General features: G+C 34.7%; 2 protein-coding genes across 8 annotated transcripts in view; one reads left to right on the top strand and one right to left on the bottom strand.

The window, feature by feature from the left end:
* LOC106868359 (FMR1 autosomal homolog 1-like) overlaps positions 1–16,486 on the bottom strand; it is a 52,457-nt gene extending 35,971 nt beyond the window's left edge. For all 4 annotated transcript variants that reach the window (XM_014913575.3, XM_014913576.3, XM_014913577.3 and 1 more), the window contains exons 1-2: positions 16,425–16,486; positions 15,758–15,810 (exon numbers count right to left, since the gene is read on the bottom strand). In XM_014913575.3, coding sequence (XP_014769061.1) covers positions 15,758–15,810; positions 16,425–16,475 — 104 coding nt within the window. In that variant the 5' untranslated portion in view covers positions 16,476–16,486. The remainder of the gene's footprint in view (positions 1–15,757; positions 15,811–16,424) is intronic.
* A 197-nt stretch (positions 16,487–16,683) lies between these two features.
* The window catches only part of LOC106868358 (WD repeat-containing protein 44), a 59,950-nt gene continuing 56,971 nt past the window's right edge, over positions 16,684–19,662 (top strand). For all 4 annotated transcript variants that reach the window (XR_016237435.1, XR_016237436.1, XM_014913573.3 and 1 more), the window contains exon 1: positions 16,684–16,835. Coding sequence is in view for 2 of the 4 variants with exons in the window: in XM_014913573.3 (XP_014769059.1) it covers positions 16,768–16,835 (68 nt within the window). In the remaining 2 variants the exon portion in view is untranslated. The remainder of the gene's footprint in view (positions 16,836–19,662) is intronic.

Genomic DNA, 19,662 nt, shown 5'->3' with positions numbered 1-19,662 from the left:
ATGGTGCCTCACCAAATAAATGTTTATGTTCTCTACACATTCCACATTATCTTATCACCAACAATAAATAGCCATGCAGTTTATAGCAAGATGCTCAAAATAAAGAGCTAAGTAATACTTTTTCATCAATGTTTATTATTTGTACGTCAAAGCCTTCATCCAGTTCACCGAAGTATCTTAAACTCTAGTATTCAAACTGACCATATCCAGCACAAATTTCCTACTTGCTTTATGTTGAAACAGGCCAAACCAGGCCCCTCACACCTACTCCTAGAATTTCATTCACAAAATAAACTACCATATCAACAAACTCTTGAAGCTACAAGATATTTCAGGTTTAATTCAAAACAATGTGAATAAATAAGCATTCCATTTAACAGAATCTAAATGCTAAAGGGCTAATTATTCAATTATCCTCAGGGACAATTTAACCTAATTTAACATCCGTTTTCATACTGGCATGTGTTGGACAGTTTGACAGGATCTGGCAAGCTACAGGACTGCATCATCAAGTTCCAATATCAGCTTTGGCACAGCTTCAACTGCTGGATGCCTTTCCTAATGCCAACCCCTTTACTGAGGGTACTGGGTTTCATGTGACCAACACTAGTGAGGTTGCTAAGTAACTTGCAAGACCAATAAGACCAAGGGGAAACCCTCCTGACTAAATGGGGGGGGGGTAGTATTTGAGAGGGAGAGAGGGGAGATGGTTCTATGCCAGGTTGATAAACTGAAGTACAGTAGAGAAAGAGAGAGAGAACGAAACCAAAGTGTCATGTTATAGAAGAGATACAAGGCTACCCTGCATTATATAACTGGGTGTCAGTAGTTGGAAAGAAGATAGAGGTGGTGACGGGGATGCCAGAGTATCTCAAGATACAAGAAGGCGGGTGTAAAAGAAGCTAGACAGTGGATTGGTGGAGGGAAGGGGGTAGTTTCATAAGAATGTGAGGGGAGAGTAACAGATAGTTAGAGATAGGGGTAGAGGTGAGTGTAATGAGTGATGAACAGGGGTGGGAGTGCAGCTGATGGGAAATACCAGTATGGAGAGGGGTAACGTGAGGGATATAGGATAGGCTCAGGGAGGAGAATACATCAGAAAGCAGTGAGATGATATTTAAGGTGTAGGAGCAGTGTTAACATTATAAATATAAATATACATATATATATATAAACCCAGCAAAGTTTATCCAACAGACTCCCAGATATTTTGTTGAAGTTTGCCAATTACCTATTTTCTTACTAAACCTCTCATTACCAGCCTGCTCTAAAATTGATTTATAATACCAATCTGCCCAAAATGATGTATTCATATTTGAACGAGAATCTCAATGCGAACCACATTACAATGTGGCTTCACTTGATAAATACTTGCTTTACGATGCCTCACATTTTTTGACATGATTTTCCTGTCTTCTGCGAATGTATATAATACCTTGACCCATAGCTGCTTAAGTGGTGTCATGTTTGGAAATAGCTACACTACTTTTATATCAGGGTTTAGCTGAGATGCAGATGACAGAATATTATTTTAAATCAATAAAATTGCCAATGTGATTTTCTCCTTATTACAATATTCCTTAACATGGGAAACAAAACTACTCAGGAACCAGTCTTCAGACTTATTTAGACAGCCATACTTCTTGTGGCAGTAGGTAATAACCAACTTGTATTCTTAAAAGCACAAAAGTCAGTTTTCACAAGAAGGAACAAGAAAGAGCTTCATTTTAGACCAAACCTCATTTTTCCCTTAGAAGGGTCAAACTATATTGTCTTGAAATTTGGCATGCTTTTTGATAAATGTAGGAACTTTCAGATACATGCTTCCAATATAAACTAGTTTTATCAATATTGAATATTTGTTCTGACAAATATTTTTAACTAATAGCTGCCTCAACACTTACCCGTGACACAGTGGAAATTACGGCAATTTTTGAAACATATCCAAAACTTGCCACAATAAGTTAGGATTGTTAGAGCATCCTTTTCACAAACTCTCAGTTTCTATATTTACAGTTAAAAGACTGAGTAGTATTTCTTTTTTTTTTTTAATCTGGTGCTTCATAATTGAAACTAAAAATTATTCCCACTTCCATGGGTATCCCAAACTTGTTTTGGCGATGAATGTAAATTTAAAGGATACAAATGACTTTAGTGCATCCTTGATAATGTCCTTATCTCTTATAATAGTCAGAGATCATCAACTAGGACAAATTGAAATTACAGGTAATCACTCGAAGATTTTCTCCTTCATGCTGGACTACTGTCCTGAATTTTGTTTCCAAAGCAACTGTGTTCTTCCACTAACAGATAGAGATTCCTTTTACACTTGTTAGACAGGTTTCTGGTCAATATTTGGAGTTAATACACAATACACACACAAAATGTTAACTCAGAAACAAAACAAAATCAAAATGAATGACAGAGGTAATGTGGTAAAATGGAACTAAGAAAAGATTTAATGCCAGCAATATGCTGTGTTAAAGGCAATGAACTGTATCACCTGTGTTCTCATACCTATATGAACAGCATCTTAATGTGGAAAAAACTCTCAAGTACCTATTAATTTTATAAAATACATTTTAAAATTTAGTTTTCAATTTGTCATGTAACCCAACTTTATACTGGCTAAACTCATGTTTTCTTTTTGGTGATATAAACATAATTTCGAATAATTTTATATTTTATCAAATTTATTTGTAATTTGAATAGTTTTGAGACAAAAATTATGCAACAGGTTTAACAACTTTTTGTTGAGTTCTAAAATCTAAATTCACATATTTGTTCTGGAAACAACTTGCATATGCAAGTGCTACCTGTCGAGAGCACCACATACCAGAAGCCAGCAAGTGTATGGGGTCATCAGGAGAGAATGCAGTTTCGGGGTCTATCTCTCAACGGCATCAATACATACTGGCTCCCCTCACTGATACGAGGCCCTGCTTGCTAGATCAACTGGTTATCAAATAAAGCTCAATATTCTTCTAGCCATCACTCGTCTCTTTTTAACCAAATCCAGTGGCTAGCCATTTCCACTGTAGTTTGGATATCAGTCATGGTGCTACTTACTTTACGAGTTAGGCCTAATGATAACAGTCATCTCACACTGTGTCGAACAAACCCTCTACATCCGACTGATTGGAAAATGCTCCACTTTCCAGCCTGTGTCTTCACATTCCTCGAGGAGGTTTACATAACAGTTAATCTTTCGAGCCTGAGTGGCGTACATGCTATCTTCATGAGGAACCATTAACTCGACTAGATTCACAACTTTTCCTTCTTTCACACCACATTAATTATTTTAGAATTTTATTAAAACACATAAGAGGCATACTTCAGAATTGGTTAAACTAGATTACTCAACAATATCGTCACTCCACATGGATGAACAGTTTTTGTTTATAAATAAAAATTGCTCTAAATTTAATGAAAGAGAACAATGTTTATTCTTTCATATTTTCAATTCAGCCAGAAATATTCCTAATTGTACATCAATTTATTTGGCATTGTAAGTACATAACAGTTGCACCTTGCTTCATTGTCAACAGTACATTACATTTGGATTTTAATTTTTTCTAAATATTCTAATTAACTGTCATCCAGTATAAAGATGCAGCACACAAACTACATACTCTTTAATTCATTTACTAAAATATTGCAATAAATTAATCCAGTGGATATCTTTGCCTCGACTATCATATGAATGGAATTTAAAGTAACTTAACCCGTTAGCATTCAAACTGGCCATATCCAGCCCAAATATTCAGTTTCATGCTCAAACTAGTCAGGTCCAACCTCTCACACCTATCTACATAGACATTTTTAAAATAATCACATCACTGAAGTCTCAAAGCTATCAAAATAAGACATGATTAATTCAAAACAATGTGAATAAACAAGCATTACATTTGACATAGTAATTTGAATGTTAAAGGGTTAAAAATTCTTAATTTATGAGGATATTTTATAAACACTGAAGCATCATTGCTACGAAATTGATAGTCTTCAAAATTTTCCGAGCAACACTCAAAATACATAAGTGTACTTAAATATACACACAAAGTAGTGGCTTATGTGTATATATACATTGTGTGTGTGTGTGTATATAACTATTCACTTTTTCCTTTTGTGCCATCATTTTTTCATATAATCTATGTTATAAGTGAGATATGAGAATATATGTTGGAGCCAGCACTTCTACAACAGGATATTCAACCATACATATTTTTTTTTTTCCAGACAGGCAGAAGCAACAATCAACATTTATGACAATATAGCCACTAAGTATGTGCACATATTTGTTTGTTTGTATATGTAAATAAATAAATAAATAAATATATATATATATATATATATATATATATATATATATATATATATATATATGAAGGCTTTACTTTTTTTTGATTTCCAATGTGCATTTTCACTTTTTTCTTCTTACTTTGCCCTTACATTTCCACTTGTAGTTTCTATTTTCTTTTTGTAACATATTTCTACTATATATATGTGTGTATGCTTCAGCATATCCAATTCCCCAGAAATCCATCTCTTTCTTGGGGAGCTGTGTGGGGGACAAAACACATTATCCAATACACCAATGTACTACTTACAGGAGCTTTCAACACTGCTTACACTTCCACAGATGCTATCATTTTTCAGCCCTTCCTAACCATTTACAACAATGCTTGACCCTTTCCCATCAAACCTGCATTGCCTCCTAAAGCGAGACCTCAGAAACATTCCCTGGTGGTGTCCTGTCAAATATGAATCACTATACATTATCAAGAAAACAACATCAATCCTGACCCAAACATGAATGGAAAAGCAACTAACACCCTCAAAGTCACTACAAACATTACATCTCACCTTCGCTTAGGGTCTAACATCCTCAACACGGCTAAAATTAATCTCCCTCTTCGGGGCCAAAAATATCAGCACTGAAGAAATGACAAAAGACCACGAGTTGTGGTGATTTGCTGTATTTGAGAAGATGTGTCAAGCCAAGTAAAATCACAGTCATCCACACATGTCATCCAGCTGTAGAAACCATGCCAAAACAGAGAACTGGGGTCTGGACAACTCCTGTCAAACCATCTAAACTCATTGCTAGTCAAAGTGATGGTCCACAAGTCATCAGCTGCCAGTATGTTGCGAGTTTCCAGAACAGAAAGAAACTTTATAAAATGCTTTTGTAACATTGTATCATTTGTTTACAAAATAAATGTAAGATAAAAAAAAATGTTAACATTTATTATAGTCATTATATATATTGTTTCCGGTATAAATTAATATTACTAAGAAATATTACCGGTCCCTGGTACACTGGAAAAACAAACTGCCAGTATGCCAGATCAGATAGTTTGAGAAGCACTGGTCTAAACCTGGTCTAGCTCTTGCCAGCACAGGAAACGGATGTTAAACAATGATGATGATGACACATACTCCAACAATTGGTAACTTTTTGAAAATGACTGCCCCGGTATACATACAGACATCGTAAACCATTTGACTCACATACAAGGATGTAGGTAACAAAGTAATTTAAAACCTCTAGACAGCAAAATGTTCAAATTCAATAGATTTCATTTTCTCTATAAAGGTGTCTTTTAAACAGGCTCACAGCCCCTTGAAAATAACCCTCTAACAAAATATGTTCTCCTACATCCATGTCCCATCATGTTTTCCTCTATTATCTTCCTCTATAAAATCAACTGATTCAAAGCATATTCTTTGTTAAGTTATCTTTTGCACATAAACTCCCACATTTTTTTTGTCCTTTTCCCCTTACATGTTTTTCATTTCAAGTAATAAGAAGAGTAGTCTATAATATACAACTTCAATATAATATACATTTTCAATTGTTTTCACTTTATGAGTAACCAGCAGTAAGATTTCTGAAACTCATCCATTTTCAGTTTATTTAGAATGTAGGCCAGAACATTTAAAAAAAAAAAAAAATTTTTTTTATGGTGGTGAGTGGGCATTTGTAAAAGAGCAATGTTGTCCTAAATAAAATCTTTTAATTTATCTAAAACACCGAGCTATTATTAGACTGAAATCTACCTCACTGGTTACATGTAAGTTAGTTTCTATACAATGGTTGCTCCTTAGCCCTATTAGACCTGGGCCCCTTGGGCCCAACTTTACCCTTCACCTGGGCTCCTGAGCAAAAACAAAATAAAAAGTTGCATAATCAACTAAAGATTAAGAACTGCAAACAAACTCATGGACAGAATCACAAAAAAAAAAAAATTCAGAACAACAATAGGCCTTTCTCTCAACTACTATATTTGTTCACCTGAATCACTCATTGCTGGTGTAAGGGTAAGCTCTTTGTCCAAAGAATAAATATCCTCAATTGCAAGAGTCTAAATCTTGGTCATTTACAAGACAAAATGCAGAGTTCATCACACACTCATTTCATTGCAAAATCATTGTTTTTATTTCATTAAAAACAAAAATAAACACCAGCTATGGAGGACACCATTAACAAATGAGTTATAAACACACTTGACAACGAAGCCGCAATGTGAACAGTTGTCTAATATTAGTATTTTAACTACTACTTCTAAGTGTGTTGTTCATTACCGCTTTAGTGGGAATCCATCAGAGATGGTGTTCAAGTCCTTCGAGCGATAGTCGGGAAAGCATCATGATAGGGTTAAAGACCTGTCCTCTCATCAATCTTCTGCTTGTCAATCAATTTTTTAAGACAACTAATATAAAACCAATATTTTACAAGCAAACCTTCCTTAACAAAAACCTAATTTCTGATCCATTGCTTACAACACATTTATTTTATAATATTCAGCTATTAACGAATGAATCTTTTTACATATTACCATTTACCCCAGGACATGTAAACCTCTATAAACTCTACCCTCTCTTACACACCACTCATTCCAAAACTTAAAATTATCTTTTTACTACATTTAAAAAAAAATTAAGTCTCCTCACAAATACTATCAGACTTCTTTCACTCAAAAGTTATTGTATATTTATCTGAAAATAGCAGGCACATTTTTTCTTTTTTAGTTTCCTTACATCTCCAAGACATTCACATCACCCTTTAGCATTTAAACCTGCCATATGAAGCCCAATATTCTACCTGTTTTATGTTCAAACTGGCCAGATCTGGCCTTTCACACCTACCCTACAATGTCATTCCAAAAATTAAAAAAATCACATCATTGAAATCTTGAGGCTATGACATTATACATGATTAATTCAAAACTGAATAAATAAGCATTACATTTGATAGAATAATTTAAATGCTAAAGAGTTAGCATAAAATATCTTATTTTCTTTTTATGTTGATTGAAAAACACCTGTATATTTAAAAAGAAGCTCATCACAAAAAAACAACTCTTCGTACTTAACTACCTTTTTGCCATTTTCAATTTTTGCAAACCTACAAGAATAATTCTATTTTAAGCACAAGGCCTGAAATTTATGGAAAGGAGGCTAGTCGATTACATCAACCCCAATGTTTAACCGGTACTTATTTTATTAACCTCAGAAGATTAACGGTAAAGTTGGCATCAGTGGAATCTGAATTTAGAATGTAAAGCCAGAAGAAAGGCTATTAAGCATTTCGATTGGTTTGCTAACGATTCTGCTACTCTGCCATTCTGATGCCAAGTCTAACAATTCTTCCAATCCCTCTCCAAACCTACTAAAATAATGCCATCGTTCGAGATGGAACCGTTTGCAATAATCTTGGAATAGATTATTAAATTATAAGACTGGAGGCATTTGTCACATTCTTCATCAGCTGTTTGCTATTAACCCATTCATTAACACATTTCTAATGACATATACTTCCTGTACCCTTCAATTCATTGTGAAACTAATCAAGACAACGTTTTTGTCCTCAAGCTGATGCTTGGAACACTAATAAACAAAAAACTCTAGATAAATAAATTATAAAACATTTAAATTGAAATATCTTCCTATTGATACAGAGACTACTTTCGGTTCTAGGATTCAAAACCACCCACTTTTTAAAGTGGGTGGTTTTGTATCCTAGAACCAAAAGTAATTTCTGTATCAAAAGGAAGATGTACCAATAATCCACTTTTCCAGCAGAAGGTTAAATTATTATTACTGGATCTGTCACACACACCATACCATAACTCAAAAGCTGATTTCATTGAATCCTGCATTCTGTCCAGTTATCAAGCACAGCCCTTCTATAAAACTGTGGATGGTTTCCCCATCATCTCACAACTGGCCCCAATGTTTGCTTTAATCATTGAAGTTTTTGTTTTTATCCGTTTTCCATAGGAACAGGGTTTGATAATCCATTATGGTTTAAGCCAGTTCTTTGAGTAAGTGCTCTCTTAGATGAGTTGGCGGACCACATCTAACATATTCCATTTTTGGTATCATTTCTAAAGTTGGATGCTCTTCATAATCATCCATTTTAGAGTATATACAAGACATTTTGTGACATCAGTACTACAGAAACTATCATGCCATTAACAAGACACTATCTTCATTAATTCATCAACCACTCCATAGAGTATATTGAGTGCATTTTATTATTGCGTTAGCAATATATCTACATAACACTATCATACCAAGTTGTCTGCTAGTATTTCTAGTGTGCGTGCATATATAGATCGATACCAATTGGTTTGGATCTTAATCACTGTGGTTATCAACTCTGTAGCATTCCCGCATGAGCTAGCAGTGAACTCGCATCATATTATGTAATATATCCTGTGCAAATAAATTACTATACTATTGAAACATTTGTAGCATGATTTGAACTACTGACTATCTATTCATCTTCATTTATACGCATATATAATGATGATTAAATAATGAGAAAACACATGAATGATTAATTTATTTCATCCTTTACATACATTTCAATGGTGTAAAATTAGTGAATATCCTTTTCAGAAGCTGAACAATAACATGAATGCAAAAAGATACTTCATAGAAAGTATTTAAATGTTAAGAAATCAACGACAATAATACTGACACATTGCTCTTTTCAAAAATGCTACAAAGTTTGACAGGCGAAGGGATTAAATAATATATGATTATGTAAGGAATCTAGATAAAAAAAAAAAAGATGGCAGTTTGCTTGCAAACCACCCCCACAAATCAAAGAAAGAAAATACATTCATTGGAAAATAAAATACACTTGTACAGACTTATCTTAGATATAAGATATACAGTAATGCCTTGATATATGAGTTAATTCATTCCCAGAGACCACTTGTAAAGCAAAAATTTGTAAAGCAGAGCAATAATTTCCCATAGTAGCAATGTTATAAATTGTAATTTGTCCCCAGAAATATATTTTACCTTTAAAATTCATCGTACTCTACAGTAGGTCACCTATCTCTGTCTCTTGACACCTTTAATCTCTCAGTTGGCACAAAGCCACCCACCCCTCAATACCACTACTCCCTCCCAGTTGAAGGACTTCTAACTTGCAAGATACCTGGTGACTTTGTCACCATAAAAGTCACCCATGCTGGTGCTGCATAAAAGCACCCAGTGCACTCTGTAAAGTGATTGGCATTAAGAAGGGCACCCAGCCATAGAAACCATGCCAAAACCGACATGGAGCCTGTACAGCCTATCAGCAGCTCACTTCCTGTCAAAACATCCAACCTATGCCAGCATGGAAAATGATAATGGCCAAACATACACATATCTGTTTAGAAAGATATTTTTTGCATTTTCCTTATTTAATCACATGGGGCTCACAACTACATTTTCCATTTGATTTGACTGATGTTGCTGTACTTGACTCAATAGGTCTCCTTAAGGAGCAGATGTGGCAAGTTGCTTGCTTCCAGGTTCAGTCCCACTGCATGGAACCTTGAGGAAATGTCTTCTACTATAGCCTCAGGTTGATCAAAGCCTTGTGAGTGGATTCAGTAGATAGTAAACTGAAAAAAGCCTGCCATATATGTGTGTGTGTGTGTGTGTGTGTGTGTGTGTGTGCGTGTGCACGCGCGTGCCCCCCCACCACCGCCACTTGACAAATAGAGTTGGTGCATTTACATCCCCATAACTTAGCAGTTTAGCAAAACAGAATTGATAGAATAAGTACAAGTCTCTAAAAAAAAAAGGGGGGGGGGGCAATACATCTAACTAAAAATTTGAAGTGGTGCCCCAGTATGGCTGCAACCAAGTGACAAACAAGTAATATATATATATATATATATATATATATATAAAATTAGACTCATTCTAATGTTCACTTTTCCAGATTTGCATGGGTCAGATAAATTTTATTGAAGCAGTTTTCTTTACAGCTCCATACCCTTCCAGCTGCCCAACCTTTACTTGTTTCCAAGCAAGGTATCATTTCCATGGTCAGATATGTTCACACAGAATATTTGAAATGAACAACATTCATTTATTTTACAACAACCCCTCAATGTGAAGACAAGGGGACACAAACATACATGGGCACACGATGGGACCCTTTCAACTTTCGGTCTACCAAATCCACTCGCAGGGCTTTGGTCGGCCCCAGGGCTATAGTAGAAAACACATGTCCAAGTGGCCACATAGTAAGACTTGAGCCTGAAACCACGTGGTCAAGAAGCAAACTTCCCATTGACACAACCCACACCTGTGCACCCACTCTATGTGGGAGTGTGTGTGTGTGTGTGTGTATAGACACACACAAAACATATATAATGTTGCATATATATGTACAAAGATAAAAAGCAAAGTATATTTTTATTTCCTTTTTTAATACATAGCTATATTTTAATGTAACAGTATATCGTTTATTCTGTTCATAAAACAACAGGTATGTACAAGTAGTATTAAAAATAATTACACCTTTCAAACCCATGTATAAAACCATAGATGGGTTTTCTAGGATCCCATACCTAATCACAGTAATAGCTTTATTCATTGTCATTTTTTTTATGCTTTCCATACCATCATGGCTCAAACCAGTTCAAATTTGGAGCCACTGCTATCTTAGAGGAGTCGGAAGAGCATGCCTTACTAGTGTGCTCCATTTTTGACATGGTTTTTACAGTTAAATACCATTCATACCACTGTTTTAGAGAATGTATTAGATACATTTTCTTGTAGCATCTGAAGTTGTCATGTCTTTAGCAACAATAAACAATCCTCTCTACCTTATATTGTTTAATTCATCAACCACTTCAGAGTGTATTGAGTGCATTTTATCTTGGCACCAACACCAGAGAGGTTGTCATGTCTTTGAAATAGCTGAACTGTCCTCTCTATGTTGTGTCTGTTTAGTTAAGGTAAATGTTACAAAGAGTACAAATATGAGGGGAGAAGCTGTGATGAGGTGGGAGAGGAAGAGGGAGAGATTGATAAGCAGCTACATGTTGGTTGTTGGTAAAGATATTGAATAGCAAAACATCTTAAGCAGCTAAAAGGGACAAAGAGTGACAGAATGATGGAAAAAAGAAAATGTCAACAAAGAGCAACAGAGGAGATAACACAAGAGTGAAGGAAAGTAATAAACTGGAGGAGAGATGGGGGTGATACTAATGAAGAGTGACACTGTGAGAGTGAAGGTTGGGGGTACTGGATTAGAATGAAGAAGGTAACGGTGAGAAAGCAGTAGAGTGTTAAGGAGGTAAAATTAGATCAAATGTCATTCTTCTGAGACAAGTACTGATGTACAGTGAAAGGGAAAGAGGGTTAGTAACAGAGGAGAGTAGACATAGAGTTAACAGGAATATAATGGGGTAGAGAACTGATGCACATATACATCCCAACCTTCACTATTCTGACAGGTGGGCAGCAGAGCTTCTCCAACATTGTGTTGCTACTCATAATTCTCGTAATCACCTTCATATTCCAACCCGTCTTCGCAGTTTCTCTTCCATAGGTTCCTTCAATATCAAGCACTGAGCACTTACAGATAATAGACATCCTCCATATACACCATTATTCATACCTGTATAAATACAGCCTTCTCTTTGCATACTACATTGGATTCCTCATATATCCAGCTTTTTTCAACGCATTTGCACTCCATCAAAATTCCAATGAAGCATGCATGCTGCTTTTCTTTCTGACCATAACAAATCTCACATTCAAGTCCTAGATTTTGCTACCATGCAACATCACAGTCGATACACAAGTAATCCTTTGCTATCAACAAAACTTATCCCATCCCATTCTTACTTTAGCTGACATGCTTTCGTAACATCCACCTCTACTGCATCAAAAGCTGTTTGTTTCCTCTGTGAGATTTCCCATCATCTGAAGGAATTTATTTCACATGTAATCTAACTACTAATTATTAACAGGCATCTGCCACATACAAAGTCTACCTGTAATCCCACATCTCTTGTGTATCTACAATTTACACTGGGAATAGCACATGACATTTCTAACTCTTTTTTTCTGTATAATAAACATACCCATTTCTCTGATGGTAGCAGGGTCCTGTCTTTTCTATGGGATAAAATTTTATTTAGTCTTAAAAAGGTATCTTAAGTTCAAGGATATTTTACTGGACATCAAGTTAAATGAAATTTCATTTCCTTGAACTCTGAAGAAAAGAACACCTGACCATTTGGAAGATTCTCTACTATCACTGACTGAAAAATATTAACATTTCAGACAGCAAAATCTGTGTTGACAATAAAATCCACTGTTACACTTCTATCATCTACTCGTTCACACATGCACCTAAAATGTCATTCTATATGTTTGATCCTGATCAGTACCATAGAATTTGGGACAGAGTTTTGCAATTGGATGCTCATCCAAACACAAATTGCATTGTTGGAACAGATCAAGTGCTTTTCAAGATACCAGCATCAACAGCTTTGTGTATGCAAAATCAAGCGAGTGTGGGTATAGCTGTAATGTTAATGTTCATCATTTCAAAAATAAATGTTGTGCTCCTGGGTAACATACATAACAGATTTCTTTAGCCTACTGACAGATTTCACCCCTTGCATAATCATAGGTAAATGGATTTAAAACCCTCACCCACTACTTATCACATAAGCTGAACATCATCACATCAAACCAGCCCAAAAGAACTAATAAAGGTTATGGGTTCTCCAACAGTCTAAATCTCAATACTTTACAACTGGGAGTATCCCTCAGTATCTCCTTTTAAATTCTTGCTACACTGATCTCTCATCTAATCATTTTCAGCTCTCTCACTTTCGTGGTCCAGACCAAAATATTCCAAGTGTTAACAGCAATCACTAATACCAAATATTAACGGCTCAAAGGCATTGCCTCTATTACTATTCTTCAAATTAATATGTAATTCTGTATGTCAAAAGGTTTAGAGTTAAAAGCAGATGCACATATACTGTAACTACCAAACTTACAACAACAGTTGTATTCTGTAACCTCAAATCCTTCATTTTCTAAATCTTTAACCTGAAGTCGCTGCTCAAACAAAATTTGGAATATTTCTTGCAAAGATATTCCGACTCTCTGTTATGAATTTCAGTATCAGACAGTAATTGTGCAAAGTATGTGATGTGTGGATTGTGTGGCGTTAATGGGTTGCAGCTGTATAGAATGTGAAGATAAATATTAACAAAAAGTTTCCAAATTTGCTTAAATCTGACCAGCCACCAGCTGTGGTGTCTAGTCCTCTGCACTTTATATAACTGTGACAATAGAAATATACTTGTTAAATCTCTTTCACATTCAGTGAAGGAGTTTCACTTTGAAAACCGAAAGTTCTTTACTTCGAAACGGCATTTTCACACACAACAACCTATATCTTCTAGTAAAGAATTCATTTCAAAATATGTACATATGTATACACTCACAACCTTATTTAGACACAAATAACTTGCTAATTCCAAATCTCTGTTCTTTTAATATAAAATTAATTTCATAGAATTCATTTAACTGCCATCTCATTTCTAGTCTTTGACAGCAAGAGGGCCAACAGATGCCGTAAATACTGCAGCAACTCCTTTATACCTAACACAAAAAGACCTTAAATGCCCATGTGTCTATATATTTATCAATGACTAATCAATCACATCATCAATCTGCTTGTCAGTCAGAACAACTTACATAAGTACCAACAACGCCTATTTGTCAATTTGTGTACTTTCGTCTACACCAGTCTCTATTTGCATCTTCCCCTATCAGTTGCCTGTTCTCAAACAGTCTACCTATTCATAGAAAATGACTATGTAGCCACACTCACATAGACAAGTATGGGCGATTTAATCCATTTCGATGATGAAGTCGAAGGAGGAATAGAATCATTTACATTTCACATTAAATATTCATGTAACATAAAAATATTAAAACGGGCCGGTAAGCCAACTAATAAGTAAAAGTCTGGTAAGAGTTTAAAATAAAACAAGACAAATTCAATATTTCATGACTGTTTATAAAAGGAAGTTAGAACGACGGTAAAAATAAGAACTTGCGAAGTGAAAAACTTTTAACGAGTTCAAAAATTAAACCTTATCACGGTCAAGCAACTATGTTCACTATGTATCCATAAAAACAAATATACGCTGTGTGCGTTCAATCTTCTAGAAGTAATAGTCAAATCACACCCTGTTATCTTAAAAAAGAAAGTGATACATTGGATAATGTAGTCGTAGATAACCAAAAAAAAAAAAAAAAAAGGATGAATCTGATGAGAAGCCTTCTCGATGAGAGCTAGGAGGTTACTCGACAACTTTCAAACCCAGTATAAAATTAAAAATTGGGTTATATTACCAACATTGAGCAACTTTTAAAATCATTAGAACTAGACATTGCATGATCAAATTCGATTGATAAATTTGTCGTGGTGACCTCTATGTAGAAGATTAAAAAAAATTATTAATTCTGTAATTCAAATATCTGAAAACTCATTTGAGAAACCTAACGAACAACAAACCAAAATATTTCAACCTCGCTACACGTAAAAGAAACAAAATACGAAATAATTAGAAGGAGTTTCTTGATAGAATAAACAATATAATCGCCAATAGTCAACATTATATTTAAATAGTCTAAGCCATTAGCATTTATTTATTTATTTTTTTGATGAGTTGAAACTTGTCCACGGTTCTTCGGCTGCTTCTGGTTTTATCATCGCATCTTCACACACACACACATACTTAAATTTAGCAAACTACGCAACTATAACTATTCAAGAAGTACAGTAAAAATGGCTAAATGAAACTTCAAAAGATTCTTCATGGTGAAAACTAAACTATGATGGCCTACTACTTGGTGATTAAACCTAACCAGAGATAACCATACAAAATTTACGCTGCTGACTTTTACAGGTAAATGTGTGTGTGTGCGAACGAAGAGAAGCAGCTCTAACATGACTGTTGTATATAGTTTGTTCTACGTTGTTCTTTAACTGACAAAAATCTCCAAATATATCATCGCGTGGTTATAAAATGTAGGATCAAGTTACTGGAGTTTGTTCGGTCTCCCAACTCCCATCATTGAACTCCAGCATACAGAATAATGAAAATGTTTTAGAGTTAACAATTTGCTTTTTGTTTTTTTTTTTCTTCATTTTCCTTTTTATTATTTTTTTAAAAATTTTATCAAACAAACTCTTTTAAATTTCTAAACATTTAAACTTTTTTATTCTACCGATATAAAAAGTGAAGAAAAAAACGAACACAAGTACTTTTGATTTCAAAAAAGGCACACAAATAATGATGAATAAGAAAAGGATTAGTGAGTGTTATCATGACGACCATATACTAATTCTTCATGTATATCTCTCTCTCTCTGTGAAATCACGTCCAATAGAAGAGGCAAATAGCAAACTTACCTGTCTTCAAACGTAACAGTAACCTCATCATCATGAATATTCTTGATAAAAGCCTAAATAAAAGACAAAATTTCGTTGGATATTACGCGTCGTGTTCTTTAGAGAATGGATATTTATAAATTCCTATTAGTATGTTCTAATGATAAAACGTTAGCAAAATGTAGTACTATTCGAGGAAATAGTTAAATTCATAAAATTTAACTATTTTATGGGTTAAACTCATGAGATTTCTTGAATTGTGAAATCTTATCATTATGTGGTTGGAAAGTGAAGAAATTTTGGTATTTCATTTCCTCACAATTCGAGCCATTGTGAATAGAAGTTAATTTAGAATACAACGAAGGACATAGGTCCAGCAGTGTATCATGTATTAATTGATAGATATTAAGGAAGGAAATCTATATATCGAGAATATTTATTCAACATTAATTGAAATAAGGTGAAAAACTGACAATAATTAAAAGGAAACTCCAGATTTACGAGAATTACTTAAAAGCGGCCAACATTTTGACTACTACACAAGAACTTTTGATGCACGCGGATGTTGCTTAAAAGAAATTTATGGTATCACTAGTGTTTTTATTGTTTGTTTCAATGTTAAAACGGTTCATGGTATAATATATATGTTAAGATAAATGAAATAGGAATAGTGAGAGATGCAACAAACCTTTAAAAAGGCCCCGTTATGCCAGCATACTTCCACCGCAAGGTCCTCCATCTTTGTTTGATGATGCTTTCTGGGAAATATTTTGCGTATAACTTGTGTATAAATCCGGAAAAAAATATCTTTTCGAAAATGATTAAAATTTCAACATTCGAATTATGGTACGGAATTTTCTGTTACTACTAATTATCTAAAATTGTAAAATTTTGTCGAAAATAAAAAATTTCTTGCTGACAATTCTCGTACTAACGGATTGAAGCGTGACTAACAATATGGCAGCGGTTTGTGTAGGTTGAGTTGAATATTGCGGAGAAGAACTCACTCAAATATTTACGACATCCCGAAAATGTCGTCTGATAGCGAGATGGACGAGTTTTATGATGCTGAAGATCATTCTCCGGAACTACATAATGTGTAAGTTTCCTATTGATCCTTATTTAAAATAGATTCTTCCGAATATTGCTGACGAAAACTTCCGACATCTGTTTTTGACTGAAAACATTAATTTGTGTAAACGACGAATTATTTTCTGTTTTGAAGACGATCAATCAATGATACTAGGGTTAAATCTCTCAGTTGTTTTAAGATATATGTATGTATGACCATGTATATATATAGAGAGAGAGGAATAGATGACGAAGAAAAGAATTTATTTATATAATTATTTATGTTGGTATTTGTGTTGGGTGACGCCCTCTAATTAAGAGTTAAACAAGAAAGTATTTCCAATTGAGAGATTTTGATTTGGTTTAAATCGATAATGGAAGCTTTTAGAAGAGTATTGTTGCACTTTGATCATGCTCCCGACATTTAATGTCTTTTTGTCACCCTTTATTAAGATATAAAATCCACTTGTTGATATCTTTTGTAGAGCATTCTGTTGTTCATTGTGTAATTATCTTGGTAACTAACGCTCCTTGCAACCCAAGAAAACAGCAATAATGTGAAGTAACAGAATAAAGTAAATCAGACAAAACAGTTGACAAAATTACATGTGTTTTTTCTTTACTTATGAACTTATATATATATATATATGTGTGTGTGTGTGTGTGTGTTTTGAAAGTTGTCATCTGTTTCAGGTAATCGCAAATATTTGCATTATTTTATTCTAGAACATTTTTAGAAAATAAATATTAAAAACGTTATGTTTTCATGTACTGAGCTATATTATATATATATATAGCTCAGTACTAATTATGTATGTAATTGTTAAACATTATGATGTGACGTTGGTTGTAGCATATAGAGGGCAAGACACTATGGTGTGTCTATTTTTGTTCTTCATAGATCCAAATACTAAACATACCAAATCAGCTGTATCACCAACCATGTTAGGCCGACTGGTGACCGTCAGATAGAGTAACTGAATTGTCAACTACTCTAAATTGAATCGTTAGGGGTTCGAGATTGTATCTTACCAACACTTCTTCACTGTTGTCACGTTTGGCTGACATCACTATGTTTAGTTAATATTCACGCTGGAATTCCTCGTCGTTCAGTCTTTATTATTTTTGTTTTAGTCGATTCAGTTGAAGAAGAGAAAGTAAAAAGCAGACTCGATGAGAGTAAAATAGACTGAAACTGCTAGAATGGACATTTTCTAAATCTCAACTCAGATAAAATATATAAGGCATTAGCTAAGAAATCAATGTTGCAAGTTATTGATCGGGCAGACCTGTGACACAAGTCTACTGTACAGCAAGGTATGAATTACAAATTTACTAGATTATACCATGCCTCCGTCTGTCTCGCTAAGGACTATACTAACACCCTGGCATTGTTAATCATATGGGCTGCAGTATTTGCCGTCTCTCCACTGTTCAGTCTATTTCTGTAAATCTGTCGTCGTGTAGTTCCAAGCCAGCTCCGATCGAGCAGACCTGTAAACATTCTATCACCTAAATGATCAGGTGCAATCACGTAGTTATTGTTCAAGATACCTTTGACCAGCATATTCCTCACTTTGACATGCATGAATGAATCAATCGTGAGGGTGGGTCATGGCATGACAGTCTGGAAATATACTCCCTTCACGGTTTGCTGCTACAGCAAAACTTTGTCCTTCACATGTCTCGGTGGCCTTCCATTTTTAGCGTCTTTCTTTGTGTCAGTAGACAGTGTGCAACATGTGATAACATGAAGTGTACTGGTTTTGTGTTCTTTATGGTAGCAGGGCTGACATTAACTGATGATGGGTCTAATGTTTTGACTGTATATACCATTGTTGTTGTCTCATTCTGTTGGCCAAATATGGCAGTACCTGTGAGTTCTCTTGCTGTGTTTATGCATCGTTTTGTTTTCTTCAGGTCTTTTCCGTGGGCTGTGGATGTTAAGGAGTTATTGTAATGTAATTCCTATCTGACAACAAGTTGTCGGGTTTAGCACCTCGTCTGTTAGCTTACCTATGACCAATCATAAATATCTCATCTTATTTTCAGACGGAATATTTAGAATTACATTATCCAATATATCCTTCCTGTTTAATCTGATAGGGTGTAAGTTTGAGGGAGGTCTGGCTGCTATTTCTAGCAAACTGAACGATGGCATAGAGCTTCCTTCTTTGACTCATGTTGTTGGGTGTAGTAGTTAATTGTATTTCATGCTTTCTTTGTTGCTTTTAGGAAAGTAGACAGTGGCTTTTGACAGGTGTTACTTTTAGTATGTGGTTTGGAGCTAGGTTTCTTGATAACTTATATTGATGGTAGTCAAAGTGATTTGGGGTGGGTTTTGAAACAATCATATACCCTCTGTGTAAGATTTTCGGTAGTGTGTGATTTGAGTGTAGTGTCCCGAATCCTTGTTTGGGATTTGGTGTGTCAGTGTTATTAATGATGAGCCTTTCTAAAATTGTGAGGCTGATAAGTCTGTAGATGCCGCTTTTAATTAGCTTTGAGTGCAATTTAACCCTTTAGCGTTCAGATGACTCTGACAAATGAAATTATTATTTATTCACATTGTTTTGAATTAATCCTAATCGTGCATTATCTCGTAGCTTCAAGATTTTGATGATGTGATTGTTTATATTTAGAATAGCCCCGTAAGGTAGGTGTTGAGGCCAGTTCTGGCCAAATTGAACATAAAACGGGTTGACTTGATGCTAAAGGGTTAAAATTCTAATGATTTTTCCCTAGTTTCTAGATTCTGGCAATTTGGTAGAGTTGGTTATAAGTTAGTGTAGATGTTGGTGAGAGTGTTGATTTCTTCGGGTTATTACAAGCGTGTGCTTGTAATTCTGTTACAC

This window comes from Octopus bimaculoides, chromosome 19 (assembly GCF_046866305.1).
Source record: "Octopus bimaculoides isolate indiv1 chromosome 19, ASM4686630v1, whole genome shotgun sequence".
NCBI classification, from domain to species: domain Eukaryota; kingdom Metazoa; phylum Mollusca; class Cephalopoda; order Octopoda; family Octopodidae; genus Octopus; species Octopus bimaculoides.
The sequence above is the reverse complement of the archived record's forward strand: the minus strand, read 5'-3'. Positions and strand labels throughout refer to the sequence as shown.